The sequence below is a fragment of the Gossypium arboreum genome, chromosome 7 (assembly GCF_025698485.1).
Source record: "Gossypium arboreum isolate Shixiya-1 chromosome 7, ASM2569848v2, whole genome shotgun sequence".
Classification (NCBI taxonomy): Eukaryota; Viridiplantae; Streptophyta; class Magnoliopsida; order Malvales; family Malvaceae; genus Gossypium; species Gossypium arboreum.
The window spans coordinates 99,812,960-99,830,811 of NC_069076.1; the positions used below are offsets into that span (position 1 = coordinate 99,812,960).

The following is a 17,852-nucleotide window of genomic DNA, read 5'->3' on the forward strand; positions in this document are numbered from 1 at the left end:
CGATTGCCATCTTATCCTATTTCGTGGCCCGAAACAACTCCCAATATAATGTGTCCAATACGACCGATAACCAATTTAGTTGTCTGCATTTTTTGAAATCTATTAGGTATAGTAGCCACCTTATGTGTACTAAATTTTGAGATTTATCGGACATTAAAATGCCCTTGATTAACTGAAGGATAAATGCTCAGGCATATTGTTCTTTAACGACCTTGGTTGCATGCGGATGAAGCTTATAAAAAATTTTCGCCAGCCAATTAATCAATATTCGACCACCATCAAACTTATTTGTCACCTTCCCTAATAATGTTGCGCAAAGATCCTCTTTACCAGGAAAGATCGCTCCCGTAATGACCGACCCATCTACTGGCAGACCAAGTTGTAACTCCACGTTCTCCAATGTGATTGTACACTTGCTGCATGGAATATGAAAAATGTGTCTCGGGTCTCCATCTTTCTACCAACGTGCTGATGAGTCTAGGATCAAGTTTGCAGCCCCGAGCATACAAAATGTATGCAAGAATCCCGCCTCTTGCAAGTAATCTCGAATTTCAGTGATTGGAGACTTTGCCAAATCATGTATAAATGCCTTCAAAACACGATTATCCGCCTATGTATAACGAAAATAAATTATTTTAAGAAAAAAATAATTTAAATTTAACTTAGTCGAAAATAACGAAAATTAAATTTTTGTCTTATCATTACTACTTGAGCGGTAAAAATGTGATTATTGTCGAAACGAATTAGAGATGTTTCCATACGTGAAAACTTAATCCAAACGAATAAAATATAGAATAATTAAAAAAAAACTAATATTTTTAAGCGAGAATATAAAAAAATTAGAACAAGAACTTAAGAAAATTGAGATTTGAAAGACTGTCGTCTTATTTTAAATTTTTTTACCGTTACATGACCAATCACGTTTTTCGTTTCTCTCTCCAGAAAGAGTCTATTTCCTTAAAATTTAAGGAGGACATAATTGGCTAGCCTAGATATTAAATACATAATAAATGGGTGTAATAGGTGCGAATTTCGGGGGAAAAAAGTGGGAAAATCAAAGCATTTTGTTTATATATTTTTTGTGGAAAGGAAAAGAAACAACATAAATGGCTGTTTAAATCGAAGTTTTCTCTTCATAATTCTTTTATAAAAATCGAAGTTCATTCATTTCCTAAAACAAGAAGAAAAAATAAGTAATATTCTCCAATTGTTTTTTTTTTTTCCCGTTTCTAAATCATGCATGCAAAATTGTCTTGATAAAAATTCTCTAAAATTTGAATTTCTTATTCTGTTCTCTTTTTATAATTTTTTTTTTAAACTGCAGTTGCTTTAGATTTTCCAGCCAATCCATGGACGCTCGCGTGAAGAAAGAGATCATTGAAACGATAAGTGCACGAAAACGGAAGCTAAACGACGTAGCACGTAAACACCTTGAATCGGTCATCGAACTCAGCAGCAGTAGCAGTGATTCGGACTCGAGTGATGACTCAGACGGTCCGGACGAGAACATCAATGCAAACACCGCCATTGCAGCTGTGGACCGACCTGAAGGCAGGATTAGGAAGAAGAGGAAGGTGAATGACGTCGATTTTCAACTTCCGGTGGGGTTTTTGTCTACTCTACCGCCAGATGATCCGGTTCCAGCTCAGTTGGACTCTATTACGGCGGTTGCGGAGGTTCAGGTGGTGCTGAGACAGCCGGAGCAGGCGGCAAGTAGGATTTCGAGTGTGCTTTGCAAGCAGTTTTGGAAGGCTGGAGAATATGACGGAGTCTCATCTACTGTTTGTGATTTACCTTCAGGTATTATTAGTTTATAACATCCTCTTAGTAGTAATATACTTATATATTTTGAAGTCGACTAATGGATTGTAGGGGATAACAATGTTTCACTTAATCATGCAAAGCCTGCATTATTAATTGTTTGAGCTCTGTTTTCCTTTATTTATTTATTTATTTATTTATTTTTTGCGATGCTTCTCCCCTGTTTTTCTTTCGACTTGTAGGTGGCATGGATCGTGTAAGGGTTCATCCAAAATTTCTACATTCAAATGCAACGAGTCATAAATGGGCTCTTGGAGGTAGAGTTCTCTAACCGATGTCTGTCTGTATGTATGTATGTATGTCAGTTATTCCGGTTAGATGAGAAGAGCCATTTCTTTTGTTAAAGTGTTCTTATTGGTAGGGGTATGTTAATTAATTTTACTTTTGCAGCTTTTGCGGAGCTTCTTGACAACTCTTTGGATGAGGTACCTGATGCTTCTACTCTTTCAATTATGTAGTGTTTGCTCTTTTTTTTTTTTTTTTTTGTCTTCATTTTCTGATTTTAGGTCTGCAATGGAGCAACATATGTTAATATGGACATGCTTAAATGTAAGAAAGATGGGAATCAAATGTTGCTAATTGAAGGTACTGTGTGTTCACTTCTCACGTTTACTGACTGATGCTTATTATGTTGGCTTCAAAGTCCTCATGTGACCTATTGATTCTTTCTGCATTTTAATGAGTAAACTATGAGGTGGAGGGTAAAGAACAGTAGGACTAGCTAGGCAAGTAATGACAGTCCTGCATTTTTTGTTTGCTTGTTTCTGTATGGTCTTCAAAGAATCAAGATGTATAACATGATACATTTCAGAAATTAATTCTTGTCATTGCAGATAATGGTGGCGGGATGGATCCTGGTAAAATGCGTCAGTGCATGTCTCTCGGATACTCGGCAAAAAGCAAACTAGCAAACGCCATTGGACAATGTATTTAGTGATTTCTACAGTCTAGAGAAAAAAAGATACTTTGTAGTTGCTATTTGGCTTCCGCAGGGCATTTTACACTTGCATTTGTTTTCTACAGATGGTAATGGATTCAAGACTAGTACCATGAGACTTGGCGCAGATGTTATTGTATTTTCCCGGTGTCATGGAAAAGATGGAAAACAGTTAGTCTTTCTTTATTTCTTCTTGCTAAAAGAATCATTATTATTGCGAAGATTCAATTGTTTCTTTTTAGTTTGCAAATGTTAAAACTGGGTTTACCAGTTTAACCCAGTTTTTACGGATTCACTAAAGTCCTGTTCTACTATACATACCGCACCTAGTATGCCTTTGATTCTCTGTTGAACCATCTCGATTGACTGATCAGGTTTGATTTTCTTTTCTTAACACTGATATGCTCTATATTTATTTTATACTGTGAATAGATATTAATATTATCTACAAAGTGTCATCTTCAAATTTTGAACATTTTACTTGGTCAGACTAGGTTTTGGTAGTAATATTCACCTTTAAAAACTCCCTATCCCTTTGGTACTAACACATTGTTGTAGCAGTGGCAGTAATTAGGGTTGTATCTTTAGCTTGTGGGCAATGTAAAACTTTCCCAAGTTTGGTGCTTTGTTTAACAAGTCCATTTATAGTAGGTTGCTATTTGCTAACTATTAGAAACGCTGATGTTAGAGAAAAATTGTTCAAATCTTTACTTGTGTTTGCTCAGTATATGCATATTTTCTACCTTTACCCTGTTTTTTCCTTTTTCTTTTTGATATGCTAGATCTACCTTTTCTTTCTGTTTTTGTCACTGTAACTGGTAATTAAATTCTTTGGTTTGTTTTTAGTCCCACACAGAGCATTGGACTGCTATCCTACACATTTTTGACTAGCACAGGAAAGGAAGACATTGTGGTACCCATGGTAATGCCAACTAAAACTTAGTATAGTATTTTGATGAATATAGATCTAGTCACCACCATTGCTTTCATAATGGGGTCTGCAAACACAAGCATAATCACTATTAATTTTATAGCCAAGTATATATCTACTAAGTTCTTTTAGAGACTTCCCTTGTTTTAGAACAAGTTTGCCATGTGTTACAAAATGATTGGCTAAGAGATTTTTTTAACGGCTGGGGCAATTTAGGTAACGGAGTATAGTTTAGGTGCCACTTTGGGTAACAGAGTATAGTTTAGGTTCTTGTGACCAGCAGAACGTTTAGGTACTAACTTGGGTAAAAGTATATAGTTTAGGTACCACTTTGAGTAACAAAGTATAGTTTAAGAACCACTTGTGACAAAAAAAAAAAAAAAAGGTTTAGGTACAACCTTGGGAAAATGGGTATAGTTTAGGTCCATTTTGTGATCTAAGCCATATTTATTTGTTACTTAAATAGTTAGTACGCTACTGCTGAAACTATACTCTGGTTGTGCTATTTAATCATTGTATGAATTGAAATGAACAGCTGGATTATGAATGGCGACAAGAAGAATGGAGCAAGATCATACGATCTACTGATGGTGACTGGTATAGGAATTTGGACACTATAGTGGAGTGGTCTCCCTTTTACAGTGAAGCTGACCTCCTTCGTCAGGTAACACTTATTCTAGTGTTGCTTTTCTGGTTAAAAATCTGCTCCAATGAGAAAAAGAAAAAAAGAGCAGAATTTGATGTCAATAGAAGGATGATTGTGGAATAGGTGTTCAGAAAAGTAGTATTTCTTTTGCAAATTTTCAGTTTGTACTTGTCTGTTAAGCTGGGATCTCCATTATGCTTCGCACAGTTGTATTGTATAGTAAAATGTTTCCTTTTCCTGCTTTTAGTTCAGTCTGATGAAAGACCATGGTACACAAATTATTATATATAATCTCTGGGAGGATGACCAAGGACTATTGGAACTTGATTTTCTTGGCGATCCACATGTATGTCTCAAATGTCCTGGATTCTTTCCACTATTTAAAGTCTAAAATGTCAAATAGAATATAATGTATTTGTGATGTTCAAACTTTTTGGTGCCTTATTGTTGGCAGGATATCCAACTCAGAGGTGTTAACCGTGATGAGACAAATATACAAATGGCAAAACAGTTTCCCAACTCTAGGCACTTCCTGACATATAAACATTCGCTGAGGGTAATTATCATTATTTTACTTCTTTTTCAATGCAAGAAATTATGATTTTTACCCTTTAATAAAAGGAAGGAGAACTGAAGGAAAATAAAACGAACAATGACAGAAGTGGGTGACAAAGTCCAAAAGGATTGTCACTTGACTAAGATCAGAACTTTAGGTCTTGTTTTGTTGTGGAAAATTGTTTCCTTCTTCCATGGTCACTTATGGAAAAGATATTCCAATATTAAGCCTACTATAAGTTCTTTCTTGGTTCAAGCATGGAGGAAGATTTCTAAAAAATTGGATGCTTTACTTGCTATGTACATGATTTGATGCATTGCCTGCAGTAGTGTACAAACACATATACTTCAGCTTTTTTCTTTTAATTTGATTTTTAGTTTATTTTTCTTTGTTCACTCTGCAGAGTTACGCGTCAATACTTTATTTGAAACTTCCTCCTAATTTCAGAATCATTTTACGCGGGAAAGATGTTGAGCATCACGACATAGTTAATGATATGATGTTAACTGACAGGGTTACGTATCGACCAAATCCCAGTGCTGAGGGGGCCCCTAAGGATTTGCATGTAATAATCCTAAATAGATTACTTTTCTGTTCTATTTACTCCACACTATGCTTGTCTGACACTGGTTTCTTGCATTTTTGTCATCAGCTGTCTGCTATGGTGATCATTGGTTTTGTGAAAGATGCCAAACATCACATTGATGTTCAGGGTTTCAATGTTTATCACAAAAACAGGCTCGTCAAGGTTTTGCTTTATATTTGCTTTGAATACAGTGTGTCACGATGATTGCTTATACATAGCCATTTTTTATAGACAGCAAGGTTTGGTTTATACTTGCTGCCTAACTTTTGTTCTGCATGAAATGTTAGTTCTTCGGGAGCTTTTGCTATTTGTTTCTCTGGCATTTTTAAGCATCTTTTTGCAGTTTACCTAACATACTAGTCAATTTTACCTGCAATAAATGTTATTTTTACAATGTTCTTCTGTCTGATGCCTTCTTTAACCCACTTCCCCAGCCTTTTTGGAGGGTTTGGAATTCTTCCGGGAGTGATGGTCGTGGAGTTATAGGTATTGTTTCAGCATTGGAGTCTACTAGTTATTTTACTGGGTTATGTTCTAATTGACTGCATTCTTAGGTGTTTTGGAGGCTAATTTTGTTGAGCCAGCTCATGATAAGCAGGGTTTTGAGCGTACAACAGTTCTTGCCAGACTCGAAGCACGACTAGTACAAATGCAAAAAACTTACTGGTTTGTTGTTCTATTCTAGTTATTCCAATGGTAACAATGTGGCTTCCAATTGCTGCTTCTGGATTATTGACTGCTCCATTTTAGGTCCATTAATTGTCATAGAATTGGCTATGCCCCACGGCGTAATAAGAAAAATATAAACCAGTCTCTAGCCAAAGGTATGCGTTTTTTGTCATCAGTGAATTGTGAGCCACTCCTTGATTGACATCGGTTTTTTTTATCCTTTTAGATACTTCTCCTGGTCGCGATCCAAAACTATCTACTAGATTGAATAAGAATGGTACTTCTAGCAGCAATCGACTCTCTTCAGACTCAGACAAGTCATATTCACCCTCAAGTTGGAAAAAAAGAGGAAAAGAAAGTCTGGGATTTCGTGAAACAGTGGATCGTGGATATGGTAATGGACATTTGTTTAACAAGGGTGATTATAATAAAAAGCTGCTGATAGATGAAGGTAGAAAGGACATGCCAAAATCTGGAAAAGGATCAAGCCCATCTAGAATATCTTTCCATCTGGCAGAAGATGCAAGTATTGATGTGTATGAGGTCTTACCTGAGAGACAAGCTAATGTAAGCAGTCAAAAGTTTGTTTTAGTATAGAAGTTAAAGGTTAGTTCTGTGCCCTTTTTGTGTATGTGTGCGTGTTTTTAATAACCATTTTTGTTCAATTGGAAGGATTGTGGTCTGAATGATGGCGAGCCTTCGCTTTCTGAGGCCAACTTACATATACTGGAGCAATTGACGCAGGAAAATTGTGAATTGAAGAAAAGGTGCTTTCAGAGACCGTATTTGTTAGGCTTCATCGGATCTGCTATGACCTGTCTTTTGTAGTCTTTTGTATAAACAATCTTATTCTTTTTTGTAGATTAGAGAAATATGAGGGAGCGCATCAAAGCGAACTGCTCAATGATTTGCAGAAGGAAAGAAACCAATGCAAATCACTCGAAATCGAGGTATGATCCCTTCTTTGAGTGGCTTAAATAAATGCAAGGAATAGTAGGGATAAATATGGCAATACATTAATTTTGTGATGGGTTATGTAAGGGTTTAGATTCTAATTAGTCCACAAGCTTGAACAAGTTCTAATTAAGTCCTTACAATATTAGTACGTATCAATCAAATTCTTTTGTCAGTCTACTTATAAGCTGGAGTGTTAAATGTTTGCTTGGATCTAATGTAGAGGCCAATTTAAATAATTGGAGCACATTTTAAACACACATGCTCCCTAAAATGAAAGATAGAAGTTGAAGTCTGCCATGTTTGAGGCCCATCTTTTTTTTAATGTCAGATCCAAGCTAGCCATGAGGTGTGTTTCAAATACGGTCCATATGTCTAAATTGTCGGATCTGAGCTGAGATTTAATGCCTAAATTGACAGTTAACGAAGAACTTGATTGATGTGATATACCATGATATCTCAAAAGTTTTGAAGTTTTGAGACCAGTTTACAGCTTGACATATAAATTGGGAACACCTTGTATTGTTAACCCATTTTATAAATTTCTTGTATAATTTCTCTGTGGCTTAATTTTACTGGGATTTACACTTATTTCGGGTTTCTTTCTTTTGTATCGTTTTATTAGCTGACAGCAGCGCGGGAAAAAATCGACAATCTGAGCATTGAACATGAAAGTCTGATTAACATTTTCTCGGAAGAGAGGGATCGAAGAAACAAGGAGGAAGAAAACTTGAGAAAGAAGCTAAAGGTTATAATTCTTTTCAGACTCTTTCATTATTGCATTTTCTCATTCATTCCACACACATTCCTCTCATTCATTGTTCTTTTTAGAATTTAATCGAAAAAGAAGCTAAAAGTTTCATTCTAAGCTAAATTCCATGGTTGTTGGTACCCTGTACCATCTCGGTTCCAAATTAATACAAAGTAAATCAAGTTTCACTTTGATCAAAATTTCAGTAGATCTGGGTCGATGCTGACATGTACCAGCCCGTATCCATTAGTAAAAGTTATCTAAAAAATATGTACTAGTGTCAGTATTGACAATCTTTCTAAAAACACTTTCATATTCGAACTTTTTCTTACATTTACCGAATCTTTATTTTCTGTCACCTGATTTCGTTTTCGTTTCTCCTCTTTGGAACAACCCATCAATGTTTGATAATGGTTGGCATTGTAGGAAGCATCTAATACCATACAAGAATTGCTTGACAAGATTAAGTTGCTGGAGAAGATGAAATCTCCCGTACTTCGATAGCCGATCAACATTATTTTCTGGTAACGACAGACTTCCCCTTACCCGTATTTTTTGGTGCGTTTTGGTTTTGGGTTTGGATCAATGGCAATTCATTTTTGTAACATTGGCTTAGGGGACAGCTCAATAGATTCACACCTTTACATGTTTTGGTTTTGGTTAGTCTTAGTGACTTATTTGCCATCTAGGTAGGTAGTTGCCATGTTATTCGAGTTAAATGACATGAGTGTTGGGAATGAATATATGTATATTTTGAAATTTTAAATTTATGTCCGAATATTTTATCATTAAAAATTATATGCATATTGTATATTTTTCTTATTAATTGTGTAAGTAGAACATGATAACATCATGAAACATGAATTATATCTCTATGATTATGTGATGCGAAATCCAGGACTCAAATTCAATGGTTAGAATCGAAAATTGAATAAAATGGATGGTTCTTTTATTATAAAACACATATAATCTGAAGATGAAGATGATCAATATAACAATAAAAAAAAAAGTGGTCTAACAATATATCACATAAATAATAATATCTCTATGATTCTATTACTTTATTTTATTAACATTTATTAATTATCGAATTTATAATAATTGCTTTGTCTCATGCATATCATGTTTAAAGCTAGATTTTTTCAATGTATATATTTTTGCCACTATGATTCAAATTCATGAGTTGCTTCTGGGTTGAAGATGCTCCTCCAGATGTTTGTGAAATAGTTGCTGCGGACCGACGGTGGCTGGACCCTCCGTGATTTCCGGCGATTGTGGGTCTATTTTGGGATCGAGACTCTACATATGTTTGGGATTAGGGTCCCCTCCGTTTCCGTTCCTACTCAAGTTGCTTTCTGGTGGGGAGGATTGGTCGTTTTGCCGAGCTGAAGGTCGGGGGCTGGGGTTGTTTTCGTTTTTAGGGTTTCAGGTTAATTTTTGTTGCTGATTTGGGATTTTTTCGTGGTTTGATTTCTTTGTTGTGTTTTGCTGTTTCCTTTTCTTTAGCTCCGATTGGGGCTTCTCTTTTGTTTGGGTTGTATTGTTTTTTCCCCTTTCCAATGTCTATAATAAAGCAAAGCGAATCATTTTCAAAAAAAATTCATGAGATTTAAAAAAAAAAATACATTTGCAATTGACTTAAATCTCTACAAACTCATACGCCATAAACAGTGCTGCTTAGTGGGTTGAACAGCAAGTCCTTTTTTTTTTTTTTGTAAAAAAAATTAGAGAAAGGATGTATCTCAACAAGTTATCAATACCTACTTTCACCAGTGTTATTATATTCTTCTTCCCTCTAACTTCCTGTCGAAGGTGTCAAAAGCAAAGAGAGGTTCCCTCAAAATCATGTTAATGGCAAAAACATAAATACATCGCATAAATTATTACACTTCGAGAACAAGAACAACTGTAAAAAAAAAAAAAGAACAGAAAAATATTTATACTGATGAACGTGCACGTTTACACATCTAACTTACACGTTACGAACTGGATTATCCCTGTAATTCTAACCTAAAAGTGTCTTTTTATACTTTTTCAGTAGATTCATACAACCTTGACATAAACAAATGGCCACCAACAGAACTGTCGAACTCAAGAAGTGAGTTTTGGGGTGGATATGTAATGCTGATAGACCAAGAGGTGGGATTGTAAGGCTAGAATAGGTTGTAGTGGGCCTGTGTCCATTTTTGGGCTTTCCACCTAGAACTGGGACATTTTCATGCATTAAAACATAATTTGATTATTGGTCCACCCAAAACGGTTTAGTCTGTATCCTATACACTCACAACCCAGCCATATTATAAACCCAGAAGTTGACAAAAACAATGGGGTAGACTGCTCGGTGGCTAATCTATAGCCTATTGGCTAGTCTTTCTTACAATTTTACCATTTTCTTATCTTCTTCTTCTTCTTCTTGAGACTTGCCTAGAAGATCACTGAGAAACAAATACAGATAGAAAAAATGGCGGCCTCAATAGGTGGAATTGGAATTGGGTTAGGTCTTTCTTGTTCTTCCAACCTTTCTAAATCACTTCATTCTTCACAATCCTCTGGTTTTCGTGTTAAGATGACTGTTTCAGTTGAAGATAAAAAGAAGAATTATACCCTTCAAAAATCTGAAGAAGCTTTCAATGCTGCCAAGGTAATTCTCTCAGTTCTGTCCTTTTATTACTATTTAAAAAAAATTCATCTCATTTGATTGATTTCTCGATCTGGGTTTGTTATGGCATGGATGAAAATGAATAAAAGATTCCACCTTGATTTCTTTGTACTCTGTTTGGGCTAAAGGAATTGATAGGAAGTTTAGTATGTTAGATTGCTGATCAAATATTTTTAAAGATTTGACCCAATTGGCCTTAATATCATATATTAGTACTTATAGCTTAGACCTGGGCACAGTAGGCCCCTGACCTTTGAGGGCCGGGTTCGAGTCCCACTATCTGCAATTACAATCTGTGGGTCTCTCTCCCACTCTGTGTGTATGCTTGGATTAATCCAGCTTTTGTCCGGTCTTTTTCATCTGTGCATTGTATTGGTTGGATTCTCCATTGTAGTTTGTCATTGTATTGTCTTTGTACTAGTGAAACTTTCAAAAAGAAAGAAAAAAAAAAACATATAGCTTCATATTGAGACTTTGAGCAGGCTTTGAAGGAACTATTATGCTTTTGACATTGTAAAAACTCCTTGCTTATCACTAAAATAATATGTAAAATGTATATCTAATTGGATGGTTACTCCTTTGATGAAGCTTACCATGTTAACTTTATATAATTGTATTGAGAAGTATCATTGGTTTTAATTATGGATACCTTATAGATTTGTAGCTATAGTGGCAGTTTTTAGTTTCTATTGTTATGTCACTATCTTTTCATTTACCCTTTTATATCTTATTTTGAGTATATTTTTCCATTGACTCCTCTAAGAGCATTTTTCTTTCGGGGGCAGAATTTGATGCCTGGAGGTGTAAATTCTCCTGTCCGTGCCTTTAAATCCGTTGGTGGACAACCGATTGTGATTGATTCTGTTAAAGGTTCTCATATGTGGGACATAGATGGTAATGAGTATATCGACTATGTTGGCTCCTGGGGTCCGGCTATAATTGGTCATGCAGATGATGAGGTTAGGTTTTTTCTTCTTTTCATCTAAATCTACCTTGCTTGTTTTCATTTTAGTGTTTTAACATCCCGAGCAACGAGCATCTTACATAGTTCCTTGTCTTTCAATGACAAATGGCGTAAGGTCAATGTTTGTGCACTTCTTCATGATAAAGTGGTTTGGCGATGTTCTTTTATGTGAGATGCAATGATGCACTATCTCTACCTAGAGTTGTTAGGTGTGTAATGGAGATGACTAATAATTCTCCATCGCTTTGCTTATATCTGCAGGTCCTTGCTGCTTTGGCTGAAACTATGAAGAAAGGAACAAGCTTTGGTGCTCCTTGTCTTCTTGAGAATGTTCTAGCAGATATGGTCATCTCTGCTGTTCCTAGCATTGAAATGGTTCGATTTGTAAACTCTGGTACAGAAGCATGCATGGGTGTGCTCCGTCTTGCCCGTGCTTTTACTGGCCGAGAGAAGATCATTAAATTTGAGGGTTGTTATCATGGCCATGCCGATCCATTTCTTGTCAAGGCAGGTAGTGGAGTCGCTACTTTAGGGCTTCCTGACTCTCCTGGTGTTCCCAAAGCAGCTACATTCGAAACTCTAACTGCCCCTTACAATGATATATCGGCTGTTGAGAATCTATTTAACAGTAACAAAGGGGAACTTGCGGCGGTTATTCTTGAACCTGTTGTTGGGAACTCTGGCTTCATTCCGCCTAAACCTGACTTCCTTGAGGCTCTACAACGCTTAACCAAGGAAAATGGCACTCTCCTCATATTTGATGAAGTGATGACCGGATTTCGCTTGTCCTATGGCGGGGCACAGGAATATTTTGGGATTACTCCTGATTTAACAACCCTAGGGAAGATAATTGGTGGTGGTCTTCCTGTTGGTGCATATGGAGGAAGGAGGGAGATCATGGAGATGGTGGCACCAGCAGGGCCAATGTACCAGGCTGGGACCTTGAGTGGGAACCCATTGGCGATGACAGCCGGGATACAGACCCTTAAGCGGTTGAAAGAGCCAGGAACATACGAATACTTGGATAAGATCACCGGACAACTTGTTCAAGGCATTTTAGATGCTGGAAAAAAGACAGGACACGCAATCTGTGGGGGGTATATCAATGGGATGTTTGGATTTTTCTTCACAGAAGGACCTGTTTACAACTTTGACGATGCAAAGAAGAGTGATACGGCAAAATTTGCCAGGTTTTATAGGGGAATGCTGGAGGAAGGTGTATACTTGGCACCTTCACAGTTCGAAGCTGGATTTACAAGCTTGGCACATACTCAGGAAGACATCCAAAAGACCATTGCAGCAGCTGAGAAAGTTCTTAGCAAGATTTAAGGTACTTTGTCCAATCCTGTTCTCACTTTCCTATTGAATGAGTAGCCATTTAGCTAGGGAATCAATGGTTCTTTTGTTGTCAGCTTTTCAGATTAAGATTTGTGGTCATTGCCTCTTACTTTAGAGTCTGTATTTCTCATGAAACTTTGTATCGATGCTAATGTATGAGATAATTATCGGCTTTTAAAGCTTGTTTACAACCTCAGCTTTATTGAACTGCAATGCGTGAAAGTTGAAAAAGCTTTCATTGCCTACATGAAAAGGCCTTTTATTAGTAATAGATTGCATTTATACAGAAGCATTTCTCCTTACAAATTGGTGTACATTTTGTCTTTACGTAGAGTCTATACAGCTTTACGTATAATTCAAGCTAGCATTTGATTACTAGCATCAGGGGTGAATCTAGAAATTTTTTTAAGGGGTCAAAATTGAATTACAAATTTTTGAGATGTCAAATATAGATTTAATCATGTGTTAATTTATGATTTTATCATTTTTGAAGGGACTAAATAGAATGTATTTCACTTTTTGGGCGCCAAAGCATAATTTTCCCTTATGTTAATTTATAATTTGATCATTTATAGAGAGTTAGAATTGCAATTTCTAAATTTTAGGGGGCAAAGTCCTTGCTTACCCTTGTATAAATGATTTTGAATACTTATTTGTATTTCTCTTTGTTGTTCTTGAATGCTTCCATAATTGCTTCCTTGGCTACAACGTAAGATAAGAAACCGACATGCAAATTAACCTCTTATGCCTACATTCTTTGTTGTTCTTGAATGCTTCCATAATTGCTTCCTTGGCTACAACGTAAGATAAGAAACCGACATGCAAATTAACCTCTTATGCCTACATTCATGCCCAAAACTTAACAAAAAGTCCTAACAAAAGTAAAATATTAGGTTAGAACCCTGAAGCTCTGTTGCTTAACTTCTCAAAACACTCTCGATTCCCTCGAACCTATGCGTAACTCACAAGTTGAGCTTTTTATCCAATTTGCATGCTATACATCAACTTCAGCTAACATAACATTAAACACAATTACAACATCTTACATGGCAAATTTACATGACTAGGTTACACTACTTCAAACACTTTGCTTATGTAGTCTCAACATGTCACTGTAATCTCTTAGGATTTCTTTGACAATCCCTACCATAAACCAAGATTTCTTCACCAACATTTGAAGGAAGTCCTAAATCTTTTAAAAGTAATCTCATGGACTCCATGTCTACAGAGCGAGGAATAGCATCTGATGCTGCAGCTGGAGATTAACCCCTGGTAGTACCTCTTTGCGTTACGCTTCTCATTGTTTTTCAAACTCAGAAAAGGAACTATAACAAAAAAATACTACAAAAAAGAAAAAAGAAGAAGAAGAAAATGCTACAAATCAACCAAAGAAAAGAAAATCTAACCTGTGTAATAATCTCAGAAATATTTCAAGAACTCATTAAAGGAGCTTTCTTTAAAGAAATCCTCCATTGGAATGAACAATAAAAGAGAAGCAAAATTTGCAGAAAGAGCATATAATTGCAAAATCAAGACGCACATTTAAATATGTGACAACACCAGTTATCTTGATCTTTGAACATTAAAAGCTTCGTATTTTCACCTCTTTCTTCAATCATGGTATGATAACCCCCAAATGGGTGGAGTTTTTACAAAAATCTCATTACTAGACTTATTAATGAGTCGGGCTATTCATCTAGTCTTGAAGGTTCGCTTAAAATTTGGAAGAATTTAGATAAAAATATTAAGCCAAAAAAATAGTTCTGGGTAAAAATATAAGCCCATTTAAAACATGGATCAGATTTGAGCTTGAACATTCAAGCTCTGAACTCGGCTCGGCTAATTTTAAGTAATATTTTATATTATAATATTTTTATATATTATGTAATTTATAACACATTAAAAAGCCTATACTAAATATATATTACTAATGTAAATATTAAAATAATGTAAAGATAACTGTATAAGAAATTTCAATAACCAAAAATATAAAATTATTAAATATAAAAATAATATAATATAAAAAATTTAAAAAAATAATATGGCTGAGTTTAAAATAGGCTTGAGTTACTTTTTTGTAAATATAGGTGAGTTTGAATAAAATTTTAGATTCATATTTCAGATCAGACCAAATTTGAACTAGTATAAAATATACTAATACCATACTTAGATCCGATACGAATCCAACCCGACCTGACTGATAAAAACTACTACTCACTACAACAGCAGTTATTGTTAGCCTTTCAGAGGTCATATTACAAATCTACTTGGTTGGGAACTATTGTTGATATCCAATCAAGAAAAGGAATAAAATGGGATAACCATGAGATTCGCAAAACCATGCATGCAAACCTCTTTTCCTTCGTTGTTTTTTTTTTTTTTTTTTTTTTGTTTTTCAGATTCCTTCTGCACATAGCAACCCATACTCAGCTCATTAAAACGACATCAACAATGGTAATTATAAAAACATATATTAAACGTTACAGTAATAAAAGTAAAAAAAGAAAAAGAAAAACATTATACACTCATTATTGATTGATATAGTCAAGAGAGAAATGGAGAGAAAAAGATTACACTGAGAGGGCAGAAATTACACCACACACATTATTTTGCATGGTTTTTGACCACATTTTCCATAAAAACAAAAACTATATGTAATTTAATCATACATTGACCGTCCTTTATGGCATCTCTTGTCAATTGTCCATTTGTATAACTCTTTTTTCCCTTTCATCCAATTATTAAACTTTCTGTGAAGCATCTAAAGTGTTTTTCTTTATATTTTGAGCTTCAACATCTCCTCCTCCTCCCCCTCCATTATTGTAGCCTTTGTCTTTCGGTTGAGGAGCCGTTGTGTTTACGTCCGAAGACACGACCGACTCGAGCTGGTCTGATAATTGAAGCTTTGGATCTTCCACCACCATTTTCTTTGGGTGGTTCTTGTAGATTGCATAAAGTATCATTTGAAGGATCCCAAAGATAAACCCTAGTATGTTTGGTCCCTGATTTTTCAAGAAGAAATAATGAAGTTTAATTATTATTGATATGGTAATTAAAAAAGGTAAAGACTAAACTATTGAGTTTTATAGTAGAGGGACCAATTTGCTCAAAATGTTATAGTACAAGGAGTTCCAAGCAATTTAACCAATTCAAAAAGGTTATTGCATGAATGAAGTAATTTACCGCAATGTTGATATCCTTCTTCAAAAGGCCATAGAAGAACCACATCACTGCTTGTATGGTAAGGAACACTGATAAAGTAAACGGCATGAACTCAACACTCTTTGTTTTTATGACCTTTCTCTGCAAGAAAAAACAAAGAATTTACTGTTTAAATATAATCCTATTGGGATCGAAAGTGATATTCAATTTCAAAGTTGAGACAACGATACTCACCACGATAGCAAGTGGTGCCGCGTACGTACTCGCAGAGAACCCCAGGCAAATGTATCCGAGAATACAGAGACGGGTCTTTGGGTTATGAAGGAAGTAAGTGGAGAAAAAGATAAGTCCGGACCCGAAAACATTGATTAGGAGCATAAGCTTCACAGCCTCGAGCTGAAAATTTTCCACCATTTGGAAGCGAATTAGATTCACAAAATAATATTGATGATGAACTTCATGTAAGATGTATAAATAGGGTTTTGTTTTTTAGAAATTAGGTCAAAGTATTAAGGAAGCTCTTTACTAGAAGTTAAATTGTATTTTGTTTATTTGTTCGGATAAAAATTGACATAGCTAACGAAATAACCAGATAGTGTCACATGGCATGATACATGTAGTACCTCATGTTAAGAGATGACAACAGGTCGGATATCTGCAAATGTTGAACTATCCGAATCCGCATTGGTTACAAAATATAAAAAATATTAAATATTTCGTAACCAGCTAAGCGGAGTTGGATACCCGCAAATATCTGCATCCACTTCAAATCCACAGCGGATAGTAATTTTAATATCCGAATCCGCAAATTTCGAATTGGATATCCGTAGATATCTATTTTTAATAGTAGAAATGGATGAAATTTGTAACAAAAAGACTAGTTTACTCTTTAATCAAACTTACAAAAACTAATTTGCCCATCTTTTGAGTAAAGGGGACAAAATGCCATCCTACTCCTAATATAATGCTCCACAATACTTTTACCTAGAAATTACCTTTTCCTTCTTTCGACCGTAGTAAAAGTAAGTGACAATGTAAAAGCTTTGAATGAAACAGCAGAAAATGTTGATGATAATTAGATGCATTTCATTCTTCTTAAGAAGTGCATAGTAAATCCAAAGCATGGCACTGAACAGCGATGTCACATAGGGTAATGATTGGAATCCTTCTGATGTTTTCTTCTTATAGATTTGATAAAATGCTGGCCTGCAAAAAATTACATCACCTTCTCCACTGACAAGGCAAACTTTATATAGAGAAAGTTCATGAAATTATACCAAAAAATATAGGGACTTACAAGGGAGAAAAGGCGACCATAAATGAAATAATGACGCCTAAAAACAATATAACGTAATGTTAGTGAATATTATAATATGCAAACAAGAAGGGCATATGAATATATATTTCAGTACCGAGATCGCCAAAAACGGAAACCCAAGAAAGGTGAAGAGCCATCTTTATTTGTATTAGATGAATATATGTAATACCCTCTCTCTTTTTTCTCTTTGCCTCTCTCTTTCTGAAAGAGAAAGTGTAAAATATATTGTGAAGTGAGGCTCCAATGATCTATCTCAGTTGGAATGAGCTGCGAAGCTATCTCTAGGATGTCAATATTTATAGTGATGGAAACGAAGGTGCCGAGGTGTGGGGTTAATTATTCTGAAACACAAGGAGGAGATGTCAAGTTTGCAATAAGAATAATATGAACAAAGTGGGTAAAAATATTATCGAAGTCTCCCTGCTAGGAGTTACATTATATTTTATTTCATCTACTCAAAAAATGGATAAATTAATTCTTATACGTTAGATTAAAGAGCAAATTAATCATTTCATTTTTTGTCCCATTTACTCAAAAAATGGACAAATTAGTTCCTGTAC

At 35.3% G+C, this 17,852-nt stretch overlaps 3 protein-coding genes across 4 annotated transcripts; 2 read left to right on the forward strand and 1 right to left on the reverse strand.

The window, feature by feature from the left end:
- The first annotated feature begins 974 nt into the window (after positions 1 to 974).
- Positions 975 to 9,450, forward strand: LOC108469691 (protein MICRORCHIDIA 7-like). Of its 2 annotated transcripts, XM_017770696.2 has the most exons (22): positions 975 to 1,193; positions 1,325 to 1,800; positions 2,004 to 2,078; positions 2,212 to 2,246; positions 2,328 to 2,406; positions 2,655 to 2,747; positions 2,845 to 2,929; positions 3,605 to 3,680; positions 4,225 to 4,353; positions 4,583 to 4,681; positions 4,790 to 4,891; positions 5,295 to 5,456; positions 5,544 to 5,639; positions 5,912 to 5,963; positions 6,032 to 6,143; positions 6,228 to 6,301; positions 6,373 to 6,713; positions 6,819 to 6,913; positions 7,009 to 7,096; positions 7,726 to 7,848; positions 8,278 to 8,375; positions 9,052 to 9,450. In XM_017770696.2, exons 2-21 carry the CDS (start codon positions 1,350 to 1,352, stop codon positions 8,353 to 8,355), a joined length of 2,445 nt encoding a protein of 814 aa, XP_017626185.1. In that variant the 5' UTR covers positions 975 to 1,193; positions 1,325 to 1,349; the 3' UTR covers positions 8,356 to 8,375; positions 9,052 to 9,450. The 2 variants fall into 2 exon arrangements, with proteins under 2 accessions (XP_017626185.1, XP_052886488.1); XM_053030528.1 differs by having other exon boundaries at positions 8,278 to 9,450.
- A 695-nt stretch (positions 9,451 to 10,145) lies between these two features.
- Positions 10,146 to 13,003, forward strand: LOC108456175 (glutamate-1-semialdehyde 2,1-aminomutase 2, chloroplastic). Its single transcript, XM_017754777.2, has 3 exons — positions 10,146 to 10,492; positions 11,296 to 11,469; positions 11,736 to 13,003. Exons 1-3 carry the CDS (start codon positions 10,313 to 10,315, stop codon positions 12,801 to 12,803), a joined length of 1,422 nt encoding a protein of 473 aa, XP_017610266.1. The 5' UTR covers positions 10,146 to 10,312; the 3' UTR covers positions 12,804 to 13,003.
- A 2,243-nt stretch (positions 13,004 to 15,246) lies between these two features.
- Positions 15,247 to 17,589, reverse strand: LOC108485303 (bidirectional sugar transporter SWEET10-like). Its single transcript, XM_017789127.2, has 6 exons — positions 17,387 to 17,589; positions 17,272 to 17,308; positions 16,970 to 17,180; positions 16,209 to 16,370; positions 15,996 to 16,115; positions 15,247 to 15,814 (listed from the first exon to the last, which is right to left on the reverse strand). Exons 1-6 carry the CDS (start codon positions 17,427 to 17,429, stop codon positions 15,554 to 15,556), a joined length of 834 nt encoding a protein of 277 aa, XP_017644616.1. The 5' UTR covers positions 17,430 to 17,589; the 3' UTR covers positions 15,247 to 15,553.
- Positions 17,590 to 17,852: the final 263 nt, after the last annotated feature.

Excerpts from the sequence above, each read along its gene's own strand:
- LOC108469691 (XM_053030528.1), top strand. The coding sequence starts at position 1,350 with ATGGACGCTCGCGTGAAGAAAGAGATCATTGAAACGATAAGTGCACGA. Across the intron at positions 3,681-4,224 it reads AAGACATTGTGGTACCCATG|CTGGATTATGAATGGCGACA; the intron begins GTAATGCCAACT and ends TGAAATGAACAG. Across the intron at positions 4,682-4,789 it reads ATTTTCTTGGCGATCCACAT|GATATCCAACTCAGAGGTGT; the intron begins GTATGTCTCAAA and ends TATTGTTGGCAG.
- LOC108456175 (XM_017754777.2), top strand. The coding sequence starts at position 10,313 with ATGGCGGCCTCAATAGGTGGAATTGGAATTGGGTTAGGTCTTTCTTGT. Across the intron at positions 10,493-11,295 it reads AAGCTTTCAATGCTGCCAAG|AATTTGATGCCTGGAGGTGT; the intron begins GTAATTCTCTCA and ends TTTCGGGGGCAG. Across the intron at positions 11,470-11,735 it reads TTGGTCATGCAGATGATGAG|GTCCTTGCTGCTTTGGCTGA; the intron begins GTTAGGTTTTTT and ends TTATATCTGCAG.
- LOC108485303 (XM_017789127.2), bottom strand. The coding sequence starts at position 17,429 with ATGGCTCTTCACCTTTCTTGGGTTTCCGTTTTTGGCGATCTCG. Across the intron at positions 17,181-17,271 it reads ATGGTCGCCTTTTCTCCCTT|GCCAGCATTTTATCAAATCT; the intron begins GTAAGTCCCTAT and ends AATTTTTTGCAG. Across the intron at positions 16,116-16,208 it reads CGGCACCACTTGCTATCGTG|AGAAAGGTCATAAAAACAAA; the intron begins GTGAGTATCGTT and ends TTTTTCTTGCAG.